This window comes from Armigeres subalbatus, chromosome 1 (assembly GCF_024139115.2).
Source record: "Armigeres subalbatus isolate Guangzhou_Male chromosome 1, GZ_Asu_2, whole genome shotgun sequence".
NCBI lineage: Eukaryota > Metazoa > Arthropoda > Insecta > Diptera > Culicidae > Armigeres > Armigeres subalbatus.
In genome coordinates, this window is record NC_085139.1 from 130,500,395 (window position 1) to 130,520,558 (window position 20,164).

A 20,164-nucleotide genomic window follows, 5' to 3' on the forward strand; every position below is an offset into this window, starting at 1 on the left:
ACATATATCCATCTCATCGCTAAACAAAGAAATACAGCACCAATTTCGTCGCTTCTTTTTGTCAACATGCGTGCTCACTGCTGAAAAAAATCACAAAAATAATAAACAAACCAAATTCCTTTCCATTGCTTTGTTTTTGATGGGATGGAAACAGGAGCTATGAGATGAAGTGGCGAGCCGTTCCCCTATATATAAAAAAAATGAAGAAAATGTTTTCATGATGAAACTGGTTCAGAAATAGACTACACATATGTGCATTCCCGAAAACCAAATGAGTGCTATGAAAAATAAACATCCTCAAAAATAGTTTTAAAACGTGTATAAAAGAACAAATTGTAGAGAATACGTTTATAGGAAATGTATTAATATTAGAGTTCAGCCCAAGGCTGGCTCGTCTCGTATCATTGATTAATAATGATAACCACGGGTGTAGAGATTTTTCTGCCTTCAAAGTCGTTAGACTGCTGGCCAAATCTGTTAAAATTACCAGTACGTTGAGGAAGTTCGGGGTGGTAGCAGTTATCTCTGCCTCTGTAAGTAAGCCTCTGCCGAAAATACAAACAGTAAAAAGAAGGGAAATGCACAAAAAAGGTTTATCGTCTCCAGCATAATAATATAAACAACTGAGCTGTTGATTTTCGTGGGTGGAAGAAAGCTGCACAAATTAGAAAAATTGTGATTTCAAATGAGGAAACAACCATCTAAATATTTTGTAATCTAAATTCTTCGGTTACGGTTAGTTGATGGTGGTGGGTGGATGAATTAAACAAAATTTGTGGGCATAGTACAATATTTGAAGGTATAAGCAAAGATGCATATCTAATACCGTTATATGACTCCATTCTAACTGTACTTAAACATACAAATCAATGAAACTCTAATTTTTTCAGTTGCCAGCTGATAGCCTTTTGATACCAAATAAGATGAAGTATTGTGACCGCATAGCTTGGTAAAGCTTGTTTACTCTACAGTACAGTATTGACATGTTGGAATAGAAATAAATAATATCTTTGTTTGCTTCAGTTTACTCAAATCTGTAGTCGATTTTTTATCAATTGATTCCTTAACGAATAAAATTCAATGAAATTTCTATTTAATAGCGAATTCTTGATGACCGCCCCCTCCAGAGGCTGGCGCGCTACGGCGCTGGTAGGAATCTTATTGTTACAATAAATGTATGAGCTGTAAAACATGTTTGAAGCAAACAAACTTAAAATACAGGCCTTTTACTCAATTTACCATATTCATATCTAATGGCTTTGAAATCCAACACGTAACCGGTCTTAATAGTAGTAATATAAAAATGAACTTACCGGACGATACCCTGAGAATTTGTTTCCTTACAACCCCGAATTCTTACGATCAATCGATTAAAATTCAGCATTGACGGATTCTTGTCCAACGGTGACTGTCCTAGTTTTTTTTCCACTGCGTCAAACCTCCGTGAAGAATTAAGGCTCTGCGGTTTTGAGACGAACGGCAGACGTTCAGTCGGCGAAGTAGGACGGCGGAGATCCAGAAAATTGTCATTGCCAACTTGTGTGCGTCTGTTCTTTTCAAAAAACTTGATAAAGCGCTGGGCTCGGAATGCAACGTTCTTCAACTTTGAGCCGTTATGGCGGGTGAATTTTCATTTTCAAATATGCACACTGAAATAGCGAAAATTTGTCAAGCTTGGTAAAACACTTCTTGCCTGCTCAAGGCCTACTTGACGACCCCACAGTCAACAACTAGAAATAATTCATACACGTAAAAAAATTTAATGTTATATATTATTAAGATTTCTAATACTTTTTTGCCGAAACAGGCGCCTAATGATATGTATAAGAAAAAACTTATACATCGCATTAGCCACATACATTCCGAAACTTATACTTTTCATTAACTTATGAATGTTATTAGCTTTTTGATATGGGATCATTCATTAGGTGGCATAATAAAGAGTATAAGTATTTTCGAATGGTTTTTTTGCCATAACATATAAGGTTATTTTTTACGTGTAGAAATGCGAAGGATGAATGGCATGCTACAAAAGTCTCAAAAAATCTTTGACCCGTGACAGGGCATGAAAGTGTGCAATATCTGCTTTATTTTTGTGTTTATTACCATTGTCAACTCGGTAAATTGAAGGAACATGATTAATGAATCGACTAGTCACTATTCTTCGCATGTAACTATTGAAATAATTTAGAAATATTAATTTTAAAATAAAGCGCTACGTTCTTTCATGACTGCCTTTCATGCGAAATTGATCAAAGTACCCACGATTCTTTCATTTGGTCGCTTGAAATAGAAAAAAGCACTTTTCTCTCTGTCTTATGACAATCACGACCTTTTCCAGTACTGACAAACCACCTCGGAGGGGGCCGTATCCAAATCAGTTTGTTTCCAACTTGTATACAAGTGCGACGACTTGTTCTCATGGCTTGTTATGATTCGAAGGTTTTGGCCTCTCTTTTATCGTTGTTTGTTATCTATTGAGAGCGATTTCTGCAAACCCTACACGGAAGAAATAAAAGTACCCAGCGTTAAGTATTTCTAAACTTACTTTTGAGTTATTTTTTGTCTTTTTTTTTCATCCACTCTTTCTTCTGTTGTCAAAAACAAAGGAGCAAAACAATGCATCGACGCCAGTTCGATCCGGTAGGCCAACCTTAAGTTTGGTGCCTGAGGTCGAAATTGAGTGAATTAAACCTTCAGTTGAGTAAATAGAACTTACGCTAGGTACTTTTTTTTAACATGGAGTAAAGGCAAACTTCTTCGACCCCATTTACTCAAATTTGGCCTTCCGTGGTAGGGCAAAGTTGGGTGGATTGAACTCACTTTTGGGTAATTTAGTTCTTCCGTGTAGACAAGAATATTTGAAGTCAGATCTGTGTGTTAAAAAAAGGACATTTCAAAGTTAACCAGAGCTCAAACAATAATCATAGAGATTTCTAGGATCATAAAGAACTAGTTTACTAATTGCTCTTTAGGACTCCAGGCAAGGATGCTATCGATCATTCAGTAATCTGGGCTCGTCGATTTGGTAGTTTCTCAATAACGGAGTTATAGCGCTAGTTACAATGACTTATACTAAATGACTGCAATTTTGTTATCGTTTAGTATAAGCTGCTGCAACTAGCGTGACACCTCCTTGGCTCTCAAAAGATCGGTGGCCGAGCTATTAAACAGATAATTCAACAATTACGAACACATGTATACGGATGGGTCCGTTTCAGGCCGCAGATGATGCACCGGGGTCACCGGGACCAACATGACTTTCTCAGATAGTCCCCTGGACATCTGTATCATTTTTTCGACCGAAGCAGCTGCAGCTCTCATCGCCGCCACCTACCTGTGCACGAAGCCCATTCTCGTTCTATCCGACTCTGTTAGTGCTATCTACGCATTCCAGAGCAAAACACCTAAACACCCATGGCTTCAAGGCATCCTAACATATATGGTCCCGAACACGACCTTTGCCTTGATCCCGGGGAACTGCGGTGTTCTTGGTAATACCACGGCCGATCACCTTGCCGGAATCGTTTATCAAGGTCGTCAATTTGCGTCAATCGTCCCTGTGGAAGACGTAACAACCTGGTTTAGAAAGACAGTGCGAGGCAATTGGGAATGTCATGAAGAGCTTCCATCACCCAACCGGCGGTTGTTAGATTTGCCAACAAGTCTGTATAAGAATCTACCAGAACCTGTATAAGAACTGGGCACAAATGAAATTGCTAGATTCTTATACAAATATTGTATAAGAATCTAACAATTTTGTATGCTTTTCTTACATTTTTGTATAAAAATCTAACATTTTCGCAAATGCCCAATTTTTATACACGTTTTGGTAGATTCTTATGCAGAATTGTTAGAAAATCTAACAACCGCCGTTTGGGTGCATTACTGGACAGCTACGGAAAATCAAGGGGACCACGTCGGCCACGACGAACCTGAGCAACCTAAAGGACCAGCAAATCGTCTCTTGGCTCCAAACAGGACACACGCGGTTCACACACAACTTTTGGGGAAGCTCCTTCCGGACTATCTGTGACGTTTGCGGGGTCTACAACACTGTGGAACATTATGTATGCCGATGCCCCAAATTCCAGGTTCCTCGGGTTATCTACCAGCATCAGGGATGCGCTTTTAAATGATGCAGCCAGCATCACTGCCCTCAGCTGTTCTTTTAAAGATAGGGGCTTATACAGGAACATTTAATCCAAACGGTTTCACGGGCATCCCAGGGTTGTAAGTTCCCTCCCCCACTGAACAGGCCGGGTTCTAAAGCCCCATCTTCAATCTTAACTATGGGTTTCAATAAGGTCAACTGGGAGGGTCTCACACCCTCCCAATTCGAACAGCGTCGCCCAACCCGCTCCATCTATCTTCTGGTATTTTTTTGGGGCACCGCAACTTTTAAAATTCTGTCCTCGTAAACTTCATTGAAGTTCCCCAGTTGAATAACAGCGTTCTGATTTTATATAGTTTTCGTCTGTTACCAGGCGTTCTGTTCAGCCTAATTAACTATTAGATAAGCCTGCGGTCATTCTAGCAATCTAGTTTACGGAAATCTCTCAGTACTGAGCTTATCTTTCGACCACAGGGAATCAAGGGTTAGATTGGTGACTTCTGGGGTACGGTTCACGTCTTAAGCCAACTTTAGCATCTCCGAAAAGCAGCGCACTCAACGAGAACTGGTCCTGCATAAAAGATACCAATGGGCTCCTGGATCTCTACTGTACGACTGTGTAGTGTACACTTTTTTTTTAAATCTTTCGTTTATTTGGAAGCCGAAATCAAGTTTAACAATACATTTCTCGATTCTTATAGTAGTGTACAAATGAGTTTGATTAAAAATTGTATAAACATTATATTTAACTAAGGGGACACAGGCACAGTAGTTTATGGCAATAACTGACGAATCTAGCTGGAGGATTGAGAAAGGCTCGAGCCACTACATACTGGTTCCGGTTTTCTGGATAAAATAACACTAAAATTGTTCAGGGAAGATCCATTAATTACGTAACGCAAAAATCGACCATTTTCAACCCCCCTCCCCCCTATGTCACACTTTTTGTATGAAACATCTGAAATTTTTGTATGGGTTGTCACACTTCAGGGAACCCCCCCTCCCCCCTCTAAGCGTTACGTAATTTATGGATGTTCCCTCACCTATGTTTCGTCCATGTTACTTCGTCGACCAGTTTTTAACTTCAAACCAAATTTTTTTATTGTTACTTCCAAATTTGATCAATGTTAGTCTTAATATTCAATTCATTCTTCAATTAACTTTGCCTATTGAAAGGTCTCAAGGTTGGATGAGGGTGGCCATTTTAAGCCTCCCAACCCCTTCCAAATGCCTCTGGCCTTGGTACTTACGACGAGTGAAGAACTGATCCAAATATCAAAATTCACATTAAAAAGAAAAATGTTAAGTACTTTATAGCATAGCATAGTATAGTTATGGCGTACTTCGTAGATTGGATACTGATGTTTGATGATGTTTGATGATGTTTGATACTCATGTTTTTCTTTTGAAATCTCCATTCAGATTACTATCTAAAAGAAAAATCACAAAAAGATGAGGATTACTACTCCTGGCTACGCTCATATTCACCGTTACTTGGGAAAGGACAGAAGTGTTGATGTAGTATAGTACTTACTTAAGGTGATTATACAACAAAGCCATAAGTCAGCCATATTAAAAACCACATGTTTTTTTAGTGATTTTTCAAGTGTACGAACTGAAAGAACCGTAACACGCATCAGTCTGAAATAATTTGTTTATCATTTACTTACTTATGCTGAAGAATCGAATTAAATTTCAGCACCCTGCATAAATTATTAAGCCAGAATTGGACGTTCAGAAATGGGAGTAGAAAAACATGTGCTGAATATGAAAGTCACCACGGGATCCATTGTATATTCACTTAAATGGGAAGCTCCCGACTCAGCATACTCATGAATACCACGATGTTGGATATTAGGGAAGGTAGCTGACAATGTGGAATCTATGACAAATGGTCGAAAGGACAAAAGGTCGATAAGACAAAATTTCGAAAGGCACAGAAGGTCGTAAGGGACAAAAGATCGAAAGGGACAAATGTCGAAAAGAACAAAATGTTGAAAGGGACAAAAGGTCGATCAAGATCAATTTGATAACAAACGTATTCTAAAGGAATTTAGGAAATGCATTTATTCTCAAGCAGCAGTAATACACTCATCTCATTAATCAAAGTTGAAGAATGAGCAATTACCAAAGAAGGAGTAATTACTATGAAACAATATTATGTGAACTCTCCCCAACTCTATGTTCGGTAACTGTGAGAGAAATGAGAAGTTAGAAGCGCGAAATTCGGAGTGCGAAGTGAGTATTGAGAAGCGAAAAGTAAGAACTGAAAAGGGAAAAGTGAGGAGTGAAAAGTTAGAAATTAGAAGTGAAAAGTGGTAAGTAAGTTAGAAATGAGAAGTCAGAATGGAGATATTAGAAGTAATAAGTTAGAAGTTAGAAGTGAAAATTTAAAAATGGGAGTGATATATGCGAATTGGGAAATGAGTAGTGAGAATAAAAAGTTTAAAAGTATGAAGCTAGAAATTCGAAGTTATAAACACAGAGAACAGACATGGAGGCTCGAACAAAATTTCTTGCAAAACATGTGTAAACAAACAAACCGAACCTCAACCCCATCGACGTCGACATTGCAACTCACAATCTCATTTCGACTACACAATGGCGCTGGTATGCTCTCGCATTCATAACGACATTAGCACACAGTGGCATTTTTTGATGACGCTAGCGCTGTTTCTGTACAGAATAACGGTGACATTCCAAAGTTATTAAAAAGTTATCATAACATAGCGAGTGTAGCTTCAACGTCTGTTCTCTGTGTTATAAGTGAGAAGTGAGAGGTAACAATTGAAAATGAGAAGTGATATGTGCGAAGTGGGAAATGAATAGTGAAAATAAAAAGTTAAAAGTAAGAAGTGAGAAATTCGAAGTTATAAGTGAGAAGTGAGAAGTGAAAATTGAAAAATGAGAATTGAGCAGTGTGATATCAGAAGTTAGAAGTAAGAAGAGGGGAGTGAGAAACGAGAAGTGAGGATTAAATATCTTGGCTGTGCAAATGCACAGCACATGTTTCGAAATGGACAAATTGATATAAAATTTGCGAAAGAGAATCCTCGTGTTTTGGAGGGACTCTAACCCTCAAACTAGGCATGATAACCCCTACACAACAAGACCACTCAAAGGTCACGTTTGCCAGAATCCGAGTAAAAACCTCCACCGCGGTTAGTTCTTTTTTGAAAATTTAATATCTTTCGGATGCTCGATTTGTCCAATCGTCATATGTGCTTTACTGTTATATATATCCACAGTCAAGCGAGTGCACATTGTTTATTAACACGCCGAATACCGTGATCAGAAAATCATGAGAACTAAATTTTCAAACAGCTGGTTCTCAGCCGTCTTTCGACCGATTTTCACAATTCTTTTACGGATGTCTTACCCATCTCATTTAGTTCCACCATACTGGTGAGTTATGTTTCTAGGGATGCTCATTTGTGATGTGATCAACACTTACAGGTTCCAAAAATGTTTTATAACACTATTCTAACATTGACTATACTATGTGTGAACAATATGTTTCTTCTGGACATCCCTAGCGACTCCAAAACGACCTCTATAACTGATGAAAGGTGCTATGCAAATTTGCCGAAGAAAACTACGAAAACCCGTGCCAATGGAAACCCGTCATATCCATGCCAGTTCGTGGAGGCCATATGTACGACATTTCACAGTTTTGCCTAAACCAGATGTTCTCGGTTCTCCAAACTGTTCTGGAGTTTGGATCAATTGGTCTACCAGGTCAACTGCGCTCGATAGCTATCCGAAATCGACCAGTTATGTCCATGCAAGTTCGTAGAGCCCACGGGTATGATTTGCAGCTCAGCTATACCCAAACCAGATGTTCTTGGCTCTACAATAGTGATAATTTGTTTGTTTACTGTTGCATTGTTTTGCGTTTTTCCTCTGCTGTTAATTTCAAATTAGTACGTGTAATACCGGTCTTTAAGTGGCGTGTTTTAGCTTTATCGCTAACGATTACGTGGTGCATACTAGTGCAGTGAAGAATCACGCGTAGTGAATTTGGAAATTGAGAAAATTCATCAACAATCGACGGGCGAGAAAAGTTTTTTTTTGCTTTTGCATATACTGCGATCACGGTACAAGTGATCCGAAGTCGACTCGATTGTGCGAATTGTTTACTCTCGATCATAGTAGTTTCTGTATGTACGGTTGTCGGGAGTGCGAAAGTTCAAGCGCAAAATACGACAAGGTCCGCGTCCTCGAACACAATGTCTCTAGTATGCAGTTCCTGCGCAAATGAGATCGGTGACATTCAAGTTGAGTGCCAAGGCTTCTGTAAAGCCATTTTTCATCCCCGTTGTTGTGGTATTGCTGCTGATGCGTTTGAGGAAGTTATGAAAAACAAGCAAATTTCTGGATGTGCTATTCGTGTACTAAACTGATGGATGACTTACGCTTCCGAAATACAACACGGGCGGCTTATGAGGTCGGACAAGTGCATGCGCTGAATTCTCATAGCGATATTATGCAAAAACCTGAAGTTGGAGATTATGGATGAACTGAAAACCGAGATTAAGACGAACTTTGCCAAGCTGATAAACTCTAGCTCATTCACTCCGAAGTCTTTTAAGCCCACCGACATCCATCCTAGGTTTACCAAGGGCAGGAGACTGTTTAGAACGATCGATAACGCTGAACCTACTCCGAAGCCCTCGCTACAAGTTGGAACTGGAAGCACTCCGTCTCCGTCAATGGGGATAGCTACTGTTCCGCCTAATCAACCGAAGTTTTGGCTGTATTTATCCCGTATCGCGAGAGATGTGTCCACAGACCAAGTTCGCGCTCTCGCCATGAAACGCCTTGTGTCAGATGACATTCAAGTAATTCGACTGGTTGCTAAAGGAAGGGATATAAATACTTTGTCGTTTGTCTCGTTCAAAGTCGGTATGAACCTGGACCTGAAGTCCAAGGCTCTATCGACTTCTACGTGGCCGAGAGGAGTAGTTTATCGGGAGTTCACCGACAACAGATCCGGAGCAAATTTTTGGCGACCAGGACCTGCTGCAGTATGCGACGATCCATTGCGCACATCAATGGACGAAGTTATATTGATGGAATAAGTGATATGATAGATGGCTTCAGCTCTGCTCCGGGACGCACACTTGCCTCTACCCTCAAGGAAGTCCCTATCCCCCTCATCGTAGTCGCGCCTTTCCCGCCAGCGGCCAGCAGTCGTCCCGGCCCTACGCTTGAGATGGGAGACGGGATCTTCCGAACTCCTTCTACAGGCAAGTATAGTTCATCACCGAGCATTTCGCACCCTGATTTTTCCAACGTTTCCATCGTTTCTCCAGCTAAATTCCAGTCTTTGCATTCAGTCAACAAGATACTACAAAACGATGTACGCGTTCCAGGACGCACAAGTGCCACAAGCATAGAGGAAGCCCTAATCCACTCAACACAGTCGTGCCCTTTCTGCCTACGATCATCAGCCGTCCTGGTCCTGTGTTTGAGATTGGAAACGGGGCTTCCGCACTCCTCTTTCTGGCAAGTATCAACCATCAATGAACGTTTTTCTGTCTGAAAGTTATCCGGTTTTTAGTGAAACCATGAATGATTCCACTCTCCCTTCCGAACTGCCGTTCACCTACACGTCTAGGATCCAAATAATCAATCGTTCACCGGGATGCACGCCTGCTAGCTCAATGGAAGCCATCAATCCGCTCATTGCAGTCGAGCCACTCCAGCCAGCGCTACGCAGTCATCTCGGTCTTGTAATTGAGTCTGGCACGGAGGGCTTCCAGGGCAAAAGGCAAGTACAGTATCGTCCCCTACAATTCTCTTCTGGTAACATATGTTACTTCCAGTATCCAGCCAGTAGACGCTGATTCCAACCCCTAGTAGCCTGCCATATCATCCAACGTTTCTAACAATTGCCTGCCGGTCAGAGGATCCATTTCGTCTGGTGAATAACCTGCTCATGCCTTGCGCATCTACTACCAGAATGTGCGCGACCTCCGTACTAAGGTGGACTATTTCTTTCTGGCTGCCAGTGAATGTGACTACGACGTAATTGTTTTGACGGAAACTTGGTTAGACGAACAAATCCTCGGCATACAGCTATTCGGTCCTAAGTTTGCTGTTTACCGTACAGATCGTAATTCAGCTAACAGTACTAAGTCTCGCGGAGGAGGAGTCTTGATAGCAGTCTCAACACGCTGAAATAGCTACGTTGACTCTACATTGACAAGCATTGCATTGGAGCAGTTATGGATTAGAATTTCTACGGCCGATCGATTGGTTAGCATAGGAGTATTATATCTACCTCCAGACCGGCGTAGCGACATAAATTGTATTCGGGATCACATGAACTCTTTTAGCTCTATTAGTTCCAACCTGGACTTCAATAACTTCGTCTTGCAACTAGGAGACTTTAATCAACCGAACTTGGAATGGGTTGCATCGGAAGACGGGTTTATGCATGTGAACCCTCAATCTGTTTTGTCCACCAGTAGCTCCGCATTGGTCGATGGTTTTTCGTTCAATTGCTTGACTCAGCTTAATGGAGTGGCTAACAGAAATGGTCGGTTTCTGGATCTCGTCCTCGCCAACGGTGCAGCACCGTTTCCGAAGCCATCGAACCTCTCATCTACCTGGATGCTGACCATCCCGCTCTGGACATAGTCGTCAACCTTCCGGGCCTGTTTACGTTTGACGATGCTTCTGACGTGCACCAAATGTACGACTACCGCCGAGCTGATTATGATAGTATTTGTGATGCTATCTCATGTATTGACTGGTCACCCATCGAGATTGACGTATGTGTAGATGATGCTGTTAATTATTTCACTCGCCAAATTCATCGTATAATTGCGGAGCCCATGCCCCTGTGTCGCCCGAAGCCTAAACCTCCCTGGTCGAACAGTCGTCTGCGTCAGCTAAAGCGAAGTAGGGCAAAAGCATTGCGACAGTACTGCAAGAATCGCACGCTGATTACGAAGCAGGAGTTCAACCGTTCCAGTACTGCATATCGTGTATACAATCGATTCCTTTATCGTCGTTACGTGCTTCGAACACAATCATCACTCCGTAGAAACTCCACAAGTTTTGGTCGTTTGTTAACTCCAAACGAAAGGAAGTTGGTCTGCCTTCGTGCTTGCATCTGGGTGAAGAAATTGCCAGTTCTGAGCTGGAAAAATGTAATTTATTCGTTCGACACTTCCTAAGTACATTCAATGCCACCAGGGCCACCGCCGATCAAATAGCTGTTGCAAATCAATTCACGCCTAGAAATGTTTTAGATTTACATGCGTTTATAATCGATGAGCAGACCGTTCTGTCAGCCATCAGAAAATTGAAAAACTCGTACACTGCCGGCCCGGATGGTATTCCGTCTTCTGTGCTCAAGAATTGTTCGAACTCGCTGGCTACCCACTTAGCTAGGATTTTCACACTGTCGCTCCAGGAGGGAAAGTTTCCTGATGAATGGAAGATGTCGCACATGTTTCCCGTTTACAAAAAAGGCGACAAAAGGAATGTACAAAATTACCGAGGCATCACATCCTTATGTTCTTGCTCCAAAGTATTCGAGATAATCATGAATGACGTTTTATTCAGTGCCAGTAAAGCGTACATCTCTACTGCACAGCACGGCTTCTATCCAAAGCGATCTGTAGAAACGAATTTAATAGAGTTTGTTTCGCTGTGTGTTCACTTTCATGGACTCCGGTGGTCAAGTTGATGCAGTTTATACGGATTTGAAAGCAGCGTTCGACCGCGTCGACCATGGAATATTGCTTGCAAAGTTAGAACAACTTGGAGTTAGTCGCCATCTAGTGTGCTGGTTCAAATCATATCTGTCGAACCGATTGCTTTCTGTGAAAATCGGTTCTTCACAGTCTGAATACTTCTCCAATACTTCTGGTGTACCACAAGGAAGTAATCTGGGGCCTCTCTTGTTCACGCTGTTTATCAACGAACTCTCCCGACTTCTACCTCCTGGTTGTCGTTTGTTTTATGCGGATGATGTTAAAATGTTTAAGATTATCAACAGCATCGAGGATTGTGAAGAACTGCAATCGCATGTGGATAGAATGGCGAACTGGTGTTCTGCTAATCTCCTGACGCTCAGTATTCAAAAATGTAATGCCATTTCCTATTATCGGAAACACAAGCCGATAGTTTTTGACTATTGTATCTCTGGTACTACCCTCGAAAGAGTGAATAGGATTAAGGATTTAGGAGTCACACTGGATCAAGACATGACATTCAAGCGGCAGCCCTTACTTTGCACCGTTCAATGTGGAAAAGCGATCCATAAAAGAATGAAAAACGATCCATAAATAACATCTGAATGTTCCATAAAACGCTACCATAAATCCATAAAATAGTTCGAGAGATTCCATAAAGAATATTTTTATGATTCATAAAACTTTGAAAAATGATCCATAAAAACTATAAATTGATCCATAAAATTTCAAATTTGCGCAATTTATATCCTGATGATGATCCATAATTTCAACCATATGATCCATAATTTTGGTCATATGATCCATAATTTTTATAATGTGATCCATAATGCTTGGAAAGAAGGCCAATGAAACTATATTAATTGATCCACACATTTTATAAAATCTATGGATCAATTATCAAAATGTATGGATCATATCACCAAAACTATGGATCATTTGAACAAAGTTATGGATCAAATGGCCAGAATTATGGATCATATGACTAAAATTATGGATCATATTACTGAAATTATGGATCATCATCACGATAAAAAAATGCGCAAATTTGAAGTTTTATGAATCAAAATATAGTTTTTTATGGATCATTTTCCAAAGATTTATGGATCATTTGTCATATTTTCATGGGAAAATAGCGAGAATTGTATTGTTTTTCTTGACCATGTTAATGGAACATATTTCCCAATTAATTGCTAAATTTTAGCTTAGTTATGGATCGAAAAATTATTCTTTATGGAATCTCATTAACAATTTTATGGATTTATGGTAGCATTTCAAGGAACATTCAGATGTTATTTATGGATTGTTTTCCAGTTTTTTATGGATCCGTCTTTATCGTTTATATGCAAAAGTATGTTTTGCCCATTCAAGCCGCACTATAACGACATCATCGCAAAAGCTAATCGGCAACTCGGATTCATTTTCAAACTATCTGAAGACTTCCGGGATCCTCATTGCCTAAAATCTCTGTACTGCTCTTTAGTTCGTTCTATCCTTGAATTTTGTGCTGTAGTTTGGAGCCCTTATCATAGCGTCTGGATCTCAAGGCTAGAAACCGTGCAGCGTAGATTCGTGCGTTATGCACTTCGGCACCTTCCATGGAGGGATCGAGTTCATCTTCCCGCATATGAGGATCGATGTAGACTACTTGGTATTGACACTCTTCAAATGAGAAGGAATAGATCGCAGGTTGCCTTCGTGGCCAAAATCGTGACTGGTGAAATTGACTCTCCGGAACTTCTCATGAGGTTAAATCTTTATGCTCCGGAACGAACAATGCGTCAACGAGATTTCCTGCACCTTTCTCCGCGTAATCGAATGTATGGCATGAATGAACCTTTCCGTGCTGCTGCGGCTGCTTTTAACAACATTTATAGGCTATTTGATTTTAACTTACCATTTACCACTTTTTAAGAAGATTGTAATCGTTTAATGTATATTTGTTTAAATTTACTATATTCATTAAGACTACCAAATGTCAGATGAATCAATACAATAAACATAAACATAAACATAAACAATCTGATCTGGAGTTTGGATTATTTGGTCTACCAGGTCAACTGCGGTCGATAACTATCCGAAATCGGCCAGTCATGTCCATACAAGTCCATACAGCCTACGTGTATGATATGCGTCTCAGTTATGTCCTATCTGGATGTTCCATGTTTTCCAAACTGTTCTGGAGTTTGGATCAATTGGTCTACCAGGTCAACTACGCTTGATAGCTATCCGAAATCGACCAGTCATGTCCATACAAGTTCATAGAGCCCACGGGTATGATTTGCAGTCAGATATACCCACACCAGATGTTCTAGGCTCTCCAAACTGTTCTGGAGTTTGGATCAATTGGTCTACCAAATCAACTGCGCTCGATAACTATCCGAAATCGACCAGTCATGTCCATACAAGTCAGTAGAGCCTACGCGTATGTTATGCGATTCAGTTATATTCTAACCAGATGTTCTATGTTTTCCAAACTGTTCTGGAGTTTGGATCAATTGGTCTACCAAGTCATCTGAGCGTCACAGCTACCTCAATTCAATAAGTCAAGTCTATACAAAACCAAAGATTCCACGCGTGAGATTTGAATCTTAGATATACGCACACCAGAGAAACGACTGGTATGACGGCGAATGTGAGCAGTGAGTAGAATGGAAGAATGCAGCATGGGCGAGATTGCTGCAACACCGCACGAGGGCGAACGAGGCACGATATAAACAGGCGCGGAACAGACAAAACTCGATTTTCCGGAGAAAAAAGCGTCAGCAGGAAAATCGAGACCGTGAAGAGACGGAGCAACTGTACCGCGCTAATAACACACGAAAGTTCTATGAGAAGTTGAACCGTTCACGTAAGGGCCACGTGCCACAGCCCGATATGTGTAAGGACATAAACGGGAACCTTCTTACGAACGAGCGTGAGGTGATCCAAAGGTGGCGGCAGCACTACGAAGAGCACCTGAATGGCGATGTGGCAGACGAAGATGGCGGTATGGTGATGAACCTGGGGGAACGCGCGCAGGACATAATTCTACCGGCTCCGGATCTCCAAGAAATCCAGGAGGAGATTGGTCGGCTGAAGAACAACAAAGCCCCTGGGGTTGACCAATTACCAGGAGAGCTTTTTAAACACGGTGGTGAGGCACTGGCTAGAGCGCTGCACTGGGTCATTACCAAGATTTGGGAGGAAGAAGTTTTGCCGCAGGAGTGGATGGAAGGTGTCGTGTGTCCCATCTACAAAAAGGGCGATAAGCTGGATTGCAGCAACTACCGCGCAATCACATTGCTGAACGCCGCCTACAAGGCACTCTCCCAAATTTTATGCCGTCGACTAGCACCAATTGCAAGGGAGTTCGTGGGGCAGTACCAGGCGGGTTTTATGGGCGAACGCTCCACCACGGACCAGGTGTTCGCCATTCGCAAAGTACTGCAGAAGTGCCGCGAATACAACGTGCCCACACATCATCTATTCATCGACTTCAAAGCCGCATATGATACAATCGATCGGGACCAGCTATGGCAACTTATGCACGAAAACGGATTTCCGGATAAACTGACACGGTTGATCAAAGCGACGATGGATCGGGTGATGTGCGTAGTTCGAGTTTCAGGGGCATTCTCGAGTCCCTTCGAAACCCGCAGAGGGTTACGGCAAGGTGATGGTCTTTCGTGTCTGCTATTCAACATCGCTTTGGAAGAGGTAATACGAAGAGCAAGGATTAACACGAGTGGTACAATTTTCAATAAGTCCGTCCAGCTATTTGGCTTCGCCGACGACATAGATATTATGGCACGTAACTTTGAGAAGATGGAGGAAGCCTACATCAGACTGAAGAGGGAAGCCAAGCGGATCGGATTAGTCATCAACACGTCGAAGACGAAGTACATGATAGGAAGAGGTTCAAGAGAAGACTATGTGAGCCACCCACCGCGAGTTGGCATCGGTGGTGACGAAATCGAGGTGGTAGAAGAATTTGTGTACTTGGGCTCACTGGTGACTGCCGAAAATGATACCAGCAGAGAAATTCGGAGACGTATAGTGGCTGGAAATCGTACATACTTTGGACTCCGCAAGACGCTCCGATCGAATAGAGTTCGCCGCCGTACCAAACTGACAATCTACAAAACGCTCATTAGACCGGTAGTCCTCTACGAACACGAGACCTGGACGATGCTCGTGGAGGACCAACGCGGACCAACGAGTTTTCGAAAGCAAAGTGCTGCGTACCATCTATGGTGGGGTGCAGATGGCGGACGGTACGTTGAGGAGGCGTATGAACCACGAGTTGCATCAGCTGTTGGGAGAACCATCCATCGTTCACACCGCGAAAATCGGACGACTGCGGTGGGCCGGGCACGTAGCCAGAATGTCGGACAATAACCCGGTGAAAATGGTTCTCGACAACGATCCGACGGGTACAAGAAGGCGAGGTGCGCAGCGGGCAAGGTGGATCGATCAGGTGGAAGATGACTTGCGGACCCTCCGTAGACTGCGTGGCTGGCGACGGGTAGCCATGGACCGAGCCGAATGGAGAAGACTCTTATATACCGCACAGGCCACTTCGGCCTTAGTCTGAATAAATAATAATAATAATATACGCACACCAGATACTCTAGGCTCTCCAATCTATTCTGGAGTTTGGATCAATTAGTCTACTTGGTCAACAGCACTCGATAGCTATCTGAGATCAATCAGTCATGGCAATACAAGTCCGTAGAGCCCATGCGTTTGATATTCCACTCAGTTTTTCTAAAACCATATTCTCGGTCCTCAAACGATATTCTCGGTTCTCAAAACTATTGTGGACTTTGAATCAATTGGTCTACCAGGTCAACTGCGCTCGATGCAAATCTGACAGCAACCAATCATATTCATACAAATCCTGGAAGCACACGTGTATGATTTGAAACTCAGTAATACCCGAACCAAATGTTCTAGGTTTTTCAACTGTTCTGAAGTTTGGATCAATTGGTCGCAGTTCCTGCAGGAATTGCTCAAAAAGTTTTTCCGAGAATTCTTCTCGAAGTTCCTGCGGAAGATCCTCCTGGAATTTCTCTAGAAATTCCTCCGGAAAGTCCTCCAGGTGAATATGAGACATGTTCGGGATTTGAATCAAAACGGTTATTTGAGCAATTTTCTTGAATTTTCAGAATAAATTTTGAAATTTTGTTTTGAAAATTTCCGAATTGTTTTGAAGATGACATACATCTTGGAATTCTTACTATTTTTGAATATCTCTATAAGCCTCCAGCAGAGGTCGCGAATCCTAGATATCCATATAAATCTTCTTTAACTAACTGTTCGGACTTATTACTACCTATATTCCACCAAAAAATATTAATTGAAAAAGTCGTCAAATGTCGTTACGCGAAACGTTACATAACGCCAAATGTTCGAACCGCGAAAATGAATTCCGCGGAATAGTTTTCGGCGAAATGTTATACAATCGTTCCATTTATGTATTTTGCCTTTTCATTTTTATGAAACAAACTTGCAGACCCGACGAACTTCGTTTCGCCTAAAATTGATTTATTCTCTGATTAGTTCTCGAGTTATGCAGAAATTTCTGTTTCATTTATATGGGAGCCCCCCTTTCCAGAAAGGGGAGGGGTTTCGAACCACCACAGAAACATATCTTCCCTTCCAAAACCTCCACATGTCAGATTTGGTTCCATTTGCTTGAATAATTCTCGAGTTATGAATAAATTAATGTTTCATTTGTATGGGAGCCCCCCTTTTCAAAGCGGGAGGGGTCTCGAACCTTTCCCGGCCCAATAAACCTCTGCATACAAATTTTTACGCCGATCGGTTCAGTAGTTTCGGAGTCTATAAGACCCAGACAGACAGAAACTCATTTTTATGCATGTAAAAGAAAAGATTAAAAAAAGAACATAAAAAATTCGATTTTGTCTCACCCCACGTTTATAATCACCCCGAAATTCACCAGAGGGTGAAACAATCGGGATATTACTGTACCAAAAAAAATCTATGGAAGACAAGACAGCACAAAACTCACAATGTTCTTTTTATTGAATGTATTCCATTTCTTTCAGTTCCAAGTAAACCTCGCAATCTGAGCATTCTGGAGATAACTTCAACCACTATCCGAATCAGCTGGCAGGAACCAGAGCGCAAAAATGGCGTAATCCATGGATACCGAGTGTACTATGTGTATCAGAATCAAACCCTTCTGCATCTTCCCATTCTGAAAAGTGATGCCATTCAGAACTTGATCTACTACTACACATTGTCCAGCTTGAGTGAGTATTTTTCATTAATTTAAATTCGATATAGGCGCTAGAATCGATTGCTTTCTCCTGTTTAGAACCTTTCACCGATTATCGACTTATTGTTGCCGCCTTTACCATGAAGTACGACGGTGAAACTACAGAGGTTTCAGTTAGGACAGACATTTCCGGTCCCAGTGCGCCCAAATTTGTAAATTTGACCTGCTATTCGGAAGATGCTTTGTTCCTAGCGTGGCGAATACCACAGCATTTTTATAACTCGGTAAATCACTACATAGTTAGCTACCGAAACATGGATTACACGAGGTCACGGGAGATCAGAATTTCCGCAAATGCATCCATCCTGGAGACTTCAGTTGTGCTGCAGAATCTCACTACGGACGCCAGCTACGAGCTTAAGGTACGAGCCGCTTCCATTAGCGTGATCAACCCAAATAAGGTCATCCTGGGCCCGTACTCGGAGTTACGAAAGGTTTGTTTTGATATGTCAACCATAATGCCTCGATACTTATTGAAACTCTGACGTTTGCAGATAACTCTCAAAGCAAATTGCGATCAGCACCCACCGCCATCTTTGTACCATCCCTACGCAGACTACGATCTGATAGTTCTCGCTGGAGCAGTTATTTGCTGCTTTGGGTTGCTCCTGGTCATCCTGGCCATAGTGCTCTGGAAGTGAGTTAATTGATGGCAAGGACTTGACGTTGTTTTTAATATAAAAATTTGATTTACCCCCAGAAAATGCTTCAACACAACATACACTAACGAAGCGGATGTAGTGCATGCGGATCAGAAGCAACAGCAGCAGACGCAAATCGACTGGAAGGCCACCTGCGACACCAACGGAGTAATCCAGACCACCGTCCCTGTCACGAAGATCATGCAGAATGGCAACCACAGGCATCTGACGATCGATGGCGACTGATAAAAGGTGATCGAAGCCGGAAGCTGCCACCGCGATGGTGTCCAGCACCACTGGCAGCAGACACAAATCGAGAAGCGAGTTTCACCCACCACCATCCCCGTCACCAATTACGGATCGCCGGCGAGGCAGTTCTCAAGAACTACCATGCTCTACATCCCCGATCTGGAGGTGGTGATCAATCCGGAAGCTTGAAGACTGTTTTGCGGGGATGCACAATCCGTGGGTTAACGGGCGCAGCTTGTACAGTTAGTGAATTTAATTGGTATTTTAAGCACACATACACGTTCCGATGAAAGAGAGAGAGAGGCGAATATGTAACTGATAACAGGTAGAACGGAACACCGCATGCTAGGAGTGATGATTATGGGTTGAACATGTGTTTATTTTAAAACAGCCGTTCGAGTACAAGGCTTCGAAGAGCGGAAAACTGTGACAAAGTATGCTTCAGGCTTGTGTAAAATATAGTATTTTAAAAAATCAGCGAATAGCAAATTCGCCAGGAAGGTTCTTGCCAATAACTTTTCATTTTTAAAAAACGACAAACGGTGTTAAAAAAACTCCCAGAAAGAGAGAGAAAAAGGAAGATGTGTGATATTTTTATACATATTTTCGGGACGTTCGAAAGAAACTATGAAACGAGACTAGAGTGGAAATAAATTTTAAACAATTGAAAACAATAATTCTAGCGTTTTCATTTAGAAAACTTGGTATCACATTTATCTGATCTTCTATCAATTGATATGACTATATGGAGAATGGGTAAGTAAGTATATTACATAGAATATGATTGAGAAATTTCATGCAATTACAAACAGTTAAGATAGTTGTATAAAACACAACTAAGAGAGGCTATATGCTTGATACAAAATCAATCGTCTTTAGGTTCTACAAATTAAGGTGGTGTTGTTTGTTTGTTTATTACCGGGGATGCATTCGTGTCATAATTAAGATGAAGTCTGTTTGTGTGTGTGTGTGTGTGTGTGTGTGTGTGTGTGTGTGTGTGTGTGTGTGTGTGTGTGTGTGTGTGTGTGCAAAAAGCTTGAGCAAGAATTTCATCAATGTTGTAAGCATTTATGCTTGATCGATTCTCTCGAAACAAGTTTCATTCAACGCAGAACCCTATTCCATTGTTCCCTTTAAGGTAAAAATCGTTAGAATTATTATTTTA

At 41.6% G+C, this 20,164-nt stretch overlaps 1 protein-coding gene across 1 annotated transcript in view; it reads left to right on the forward strand.

The window, feature by feature from the left end:
• LOC134206349 (protein sidekick-2-like) overlaps positions 1 to 19,676 on the forward strand; it is a 403,216-nt gene extending 383,540 nt beyond the window's left edge. Inside the window, exons 8-11 of the mRNA XM_062682055.1 lie at positions 17,877 to 18,083; positions 18,149 to 18,543; positions 18,604 to 18,746; positions 18,810 to 19,676. Of these exons, the coding sequence (XP_062538039.1) occupies positions 17,877 to 18,083; positions 18,149 to 18,543; positions 18,604 to 18,746; positions 18,810 to 18,996 (932 nt within the window). The 3' untranslated portion in view covers positions 18,997 to 19,676. The remainder of the gene's footprint in view (positions 1 to 17,876; positions 18,084 to 18,148; positions 18,544 to 18,603; positions 18,747 to 18,809) is intronic.
• Positions 19,677 to 20,164: the final 488 nt, after the last annotated feature.